Genomic DNA, 5,884 nt, shown 5'->3' on the forward strand with positions numbered 1-5,884 from the left:
ATCCAGTCTCTGAATTTTTCTTCTGTTGGGCATTCCTCCTCCTAGTCATTTTGGTGATAGATGGCTGAACGGATGTGTATCTGAATTTATCAACCATGATGCAGGCAAGGTGCACCCTGGAACACTTCTGAGCAATCAAGAGTCCCCACCTAAAGGAAAGAAAAAAGAAAAAAAGAGAGAGAGAGAAAGGAAAAAAGAAAGGTAAAATAAAAGAGAAGGCCCAACCCAAATGGGCCCCAAGGTAAGATTTATGAAGTATGCAAACAAAAACGGACAAACAAAAAGACCGACAAAAGTAGATGACAAGAGGAAAAATAAATAAAAGAACCTCATCAAAATGAACACCAAGTATAAGACTTATATACTACCAGAAGAAAAACAAATACACAGAAACACTGGCAGAAGAAAAAGATGGGAGGGAGGTTATAAATTCTGTGTGTGCAAGGAAGGTTATTTTGATTCCTCCTGGATGTATCTTGATATCTTTGTTTATTTTTTATTTTTTTATTTTTTCAAAAGATTTTATTTATTTATTTGACAGAGAGAGATTACAAGTAGGCAGAGAGGCAGGTAGAGAGAGATGCGGGACTCGATCCCAGGACCCCGAGATCATGACCCGAGCCGAAGGCAGCGGCTTAACCCACTGAGCCACCTAGGTGCCCTTGATATTTTTGTTAAAAGACTTAACTTTCCTGAGATAAAGGGTGATTAAAACTGGTTTATCTATAGGGGTAGCATTGATTGGGGAAAGGGATTACCTTGAAGCTTATCTCTATATGAATATTTTAAAAATAAAATAAATTAAAAATAGAAAAGCAAAAGAAAAACACAGGTATATGTATCAGAAAAGTTCAGGTTAAAAGGTTATTATGGAATTTGATGTACTGAACATCTCATTGTGATGGTAAATAGGTTAAAAAGTTATATGAAAAAAAATGAAGAGAACCACAATAGTGGGAACAAATTAAAAATAAAAGTTGTATGTATGAAGTAGTGGTGGTTGTTTCTGTTTTTTGTTTTTGGCTGGCTTTCCGGGGGAGGGGCCTGCCGCATGGTTTTCAGGGAGTCTTGCTAGAATTGAGTCCTCCTTCCCCCATCAAGGGCCTGGGCTCTGAGGAAACTAGTTTTTCAGGCTTTTGTTCTCTGGAGGTTTTTGTTTGTTTGTTTGTTTGTTGTTTCTCCCATTAGCCGCTCTCAGTGGTTCTGTGGAGGTTTAGAGGAAAGCAAACTGCACCCAGACCTCCCTCTCAGAGAGAAGCCTCAGTCTATTCCCTTCTGGGTGCTTCAGAGCCCATAAATTCCACCTCGGCCACTGGCAGAGCACATCCCCAGTCACGGTCTCTGGGGTCACAGGAATTCCCACTTGTACCCAAAACCACGAGAAATACTAGCCGCAGCTGTCTGGGCAGCTCCAGACCGCCAAAGAGGTCCCAAGCAGTGATAGCGCACTGAGATTTTCACGCTGGCCCCGGCTGAGAGCGCTCAGACTCCCCGGGTCTCAGAGCGCCCGCTGGCACCTGCACGCACTCAGGGGAGGGAGTGGGGCGCGACTCAGACCACAGTCGCACAGTGCATGTGCATGTGCAAAAGGCTGTGGTTCTGCCCGCTGGCATCCACCGCAGGCCCCCTCACCCTCACGGATGCTGCCACCCAGACGCTCTCAGGTGCACTGGCGGCTGAGGGACCAAGGCCTGGCTTCTTCACTGCTCTCTCTGGTTCCCTGCCAGTGGTGGGGCCATCCTGGGTCCTTGGGCTTAATCCCCTGCCCCTAATCACCCAATTCCACCAATTTCCCCTTAAGATCTTTTGCTCTTTTTGAGTGCTTTCAAGCAGACTCCAAGTTAATGCTGGTCCCCAACCACAGAGCACTCTCGTATTGGGGTATGACTTTCCAGTGGGTCGCCTCTGGTGGCTCCCTTCCCCTTTTGTTTATCTTCCGATATCGGTCCGACGTTCCCAGTCCGACGTTCCCCCTCCGCTTTATCTGTCCACTGTCATCTTCTGCCCCCATAGGGATCCAGATGTGTATAATTCTGATCTCAGGCTGATTTCATGGGTGATCAGAGTTCTTTGGTAGGGAATCAGCTCACTTTGGGGGACAGGTTGAAACAGCATCTCCTCCTACTTCTCCGCCATCTTGCCTCCTACCTATTTTGAATTTTATATTATCTGTTTGGCTCTTATAATTTCCATCTCTTCTGAAATCCCCATCTGCTCATATATGTAGTCTGTGTTTTATACTCTATCCTTTTATATATTGTGATATTGTGAGCCTGGAGAGTCACGGAAGCATCACACTCTCTCCCCATGCATGCTTTGCCTTCTGTATCTCTTCCAACTCGCTGGGTCTGAACTGTATCCTTTCATAATAAACTGGTGATCTAGTAAGTGAAAGTTTCTCTGGGTACTGTGATCCACTCTAACAAATCAACTGAACCTTAGGACCTTAGATCATCTAGAGCTCGTTGGTCAGAAACACAGGTGACAAGCTAAGCTTGCAGTTGGCATCTGAAGTGGTGTGGGGTCAGTCTTTTAGGCTGAGCCATTGACCTGGGGGGTCTGATGGTGTCTCCAAGTAGATAGTGGCAGAATTGAGTTGAATTTTAGGACACCAAGTGGTATCCCAGAGCACTGTTTGTTGGAGGTACGGTATGAAAATTGGGTCTAAGAACCCAATTTATGTATTAAGCACAGTTAATTAATTAAAAGCCTTCTTTGTCCCACATGATTCAATGTTTCACTCCATCCCACAGGTAACTATCACACTAAATTTAATATTTGTCATTCTCATGCTTTTATCTACACATTTACCATGTGTCCTCCATAAATATTTATATCTCTTATGTATTTGCCACTTCTTAGACTCTTTTTGCTGCATTCTGGATACTTTCTTTGGATCTGCCTTCTGATTTTTCTAATTCTCTCTTCAGCTATGTTTAATATTCTGTTTAAGTTGTCCACTGCTTCTAATTTCCATTACTTGACTTTTTTTTTTCAATTTCTAGAAGTTCTCTTTGGTTCCCTCAAGTCCATTTCTTTCTTCTATTTTAATAGACATTCTGTTCTTCTATTTACATTTCTCTCCTTTATTTCTTTAAATATAATAACATGTTTTCTTTTACAGTCACTAGACTGTACATTACATCATGAGGACTTACTTATTTTGTGAATGCAAGTTTGTGCCTTTGATAACCCTCACCATTTCACTCTCCCACCCCTTACCTCTGGAAACCACCAGTCTTGTTCTCTGTATTCATGACCTTGTTTTATTTTATTTTTTAAATTCCACATGTAAGTGAGATCATACAGTATTTGTCTTTCTCTGACTTACTTCACTCCTCATAGTTATTTTACTGTTTCTGTCTGATAGTTCCAATATCTGGGTCATTTTTGAGTCCAGTTTCGTTGATTGCTTTGTCCCTGACAGTGGATGGACTTCCTTACTTTTTTTGTATGTCTTCTAATTTTTTATTGAACATCAGATATCATGTATTAATTGAAATGGACATTAAAAAGTGTTTCCTCTGGGAAATGGGTGAGTCTCTTCTGTCAGGTCATCAGTGTGGTGGGGAGAAGTTTGGATCAACCTGCTCAGATGCTGACCTTAGTTTGGGTTTTGTCATTATTGCGATGACCTTCAAGGTACCTATGACTTTGGATTCCTTTGAGGTGGGCTTCCAGTGCCATGTGCTTAGGGCAAGGGCTGGAGGCACAGCATTCCTGCTCTGCCCTAAGTTTTCAGCTGTCCCTGCATGCCTGGCACATGGAGGGGACCTCTCCAGATGCCTGCCTCCTCCCTACCACACCCCCCCACTCCATGACTGCTGTTGCTCCTGTAGCAGTACCAGCCAGGCTGAGAGGGAGCCAGGAGGGCTCCATTGTCCTAGTCCAAGGTCAGTCTTGAGTGGGCCCTATGTGCCTGGGTCTTGGGAGATGAGGCTTTCTCCCTTCCTGCCGCTCTTCTCTGCAATGGCCAGACTTTACTCTGTAGTTCGGGTGGGTTTATGTGAGCTTTCCCTGCCCTCCCTGTGGTCACGCTCCGATTCCCATCCCCTATTCCGTGGGGGGTAGCTTTTTTGCTGCCCTTCCCCATCTACTAGGTGAGTCTCAGGTGCTGGCGTAGGAAAGGCACCTCCCCCTGAACCCTCCACGGACCCTCTCCCCACCTCCAGCTGAGCTGTTGGAGGGAGGGCTCTTTGAGGAGAGGCTGCTGTGCTCATGGCTGTATAGGTCTTTGAGAAAAGTACTTGGAAATACATGAAGATAAACCAGGGACAAGCTGCATCAGGAAAACATGATTTATTTGGCTCACACAGGGCTGGTTCCCGCTGGAGGCAGAGGACCCCGGAAACTAGGCCTCCCAAGGGCATACGCTGGGTCACAGAGGGGTCCGGGTCATCCTGCCACATCCTCGCCATGGGCTTCTGAGGGTCCGCTGGGCACGTTCTTCATCTGCCTGTGCAGAACCCAGAGGCCACTGAAGACTTGCCCCAGGAGGGTCGCAGATGTGGCCCCCTGTGCCCTGGGAGCGGCTGGGGGGGATCCCGGTCAGAAGCAGGACGGGGTGCTACAGGAGACGGGTCTGTAGAGCAGGGTGGGGCGGGAGGGCTGGCAGCCCCCGGAGGACTGGCAGGAGGAGGCCATGAACACGAGGGGCTTGCAGCTCACGGGCACACACACAGAGGACTGGCAGGAGGGGACGACGTACAGGGCGGGCTTGCAGCTCACGGACACGGCGGGCCTGCAGCTCACGGGCACGTAGCAGGACGTCTGGCAGGAGCTGGGGGAGCAGGAGGCCGGCTGGCAGCCCGTGGAGCAGCTGGTGTGGCACATGGTGGGGCTGGAGTGGAGTCAGGGAGGAGGGCGGGGAGTTCTGGAGGCTCCTGCCCGGGGCGGCCTTTATACCCGGGCAGTAGGCGTCCCGGCAACACAGAAGCACAGCTGTTGACTTCCTCATAGTTGTTCCCCAACATCTTGTCGTGGGATGCGCTCCCTGTGTTTTGCTCCACTATAATGAGTTTGGCTGAGAGGCTGATTCCTTCTTCTGTAAACAGGATGTTCTGGTTTGGCTTTACGTGGGGCTCGTGCCGTTTCTCCAGACCAGTACTGTGCACACAGCCCCGCCGGCCCCACTGGGTATCACAACCTTTGTTCTTTTTGTCTCACAGCCGTCGGTGGTGGCTTTGAGGCAGTAATGCTTCTTGAGCCTCTATTGGGCACAGGAAAACATTAGACTGGGGATCTGCAAACTGGGAACCAGGGCAGTCTGTGGGACAAATCTGGCCCTCTCCTTGTTTTGTAAATAAAGCTTTATTGGAAACAGCCACGCTCATTTGCTTACATGCTGTCTAGGGCTTGCACTATAATGTGGAGTGGTTATGAGCGAGACCCTGCCCCTGCAAAGCCTGAAATACTTACTCTCTTTCCTTTATAGAAAGTTGACCAACTTCTGCCTTCTAGTAATCTATACAATCATTGATTTGATCATGCAGCAAATGTATATTGTGTGCTGGCTATAGAGACGTCCTAGCCTCGTGAGCCTCGTGGGGCAACGAATAAGCGAGACCATGAAAGTTAACGCGTGAAATGATGCCAGGGTGGGCTGAGCCCCAGGAAGGAAAACGGGCTCAGTAGGTGGAGAGGAATGGGGGTGCTGGCGAGTGGTTTGGGGACCTGTGTGCGGAGGCGATGCTGAGCAGGCACGACGTGGGGGATGTCAAGGTGGGGGGTGGGGCGGGGTTCCAAGCAGAAGCAGCCATGGGGACGTGAGGACACTAGGGCAGAGATGGGCACGTTCCCGAAACAGTGGGAAATCCTGCGGTGCGGGCACCAGGCAGCAGGCGCAGGTGGACAAGTGCAGACGGCACAGCGTGAGTCCAGGCCT

At 48.3% G+C, this 5,884-nt stretch overlaps 1 protein-coding gene across 1 annotated transcript; it reads right to left on the reverse strand.

Moving 5' to 3' along the window:
- Positions 1–4,548: 4,548 nt before the first annotated feature.
- LOC122908260 (keratin-associated protein 12-1-like) lies at positions 4,549–4,833 on the reverse strand. Its single transcript, XM_044250851.1, has one exon. The coding sequence runs from the start codon at positions 4,831–4,833 to the stop codon at positions 4,549–4,551; it is 285 nt and encodes a 94-aa protein (XP_044106786.1).
- Positions 4,834–5,884: the final 1,051 nt, after the last annotated feature.

Source organism: Neovison vison, chromosome 6 (genome assembly GCF_020171115.1).
Source record: "Neovison vison isolate M4711 chromosome 6, ASM_NN_V1, whole genome shotgun sequence".
In the NCBI taxonomy this organism is placed as follows: Eukaryota; Metazoa; Chordata; class Mammalia; order Carnivora; family Mustelidae; genus Neogale; species Neogale vison.

Coding starts and splice junctions, on each gene's coding strand:
- LOC122908260 (XM_044250851.1), bottom strand. CDS start 4,833: ATGTGCCACACCAGCTGCTCCACGGGCTGCCAGCCGGCCTCCTGCTCC.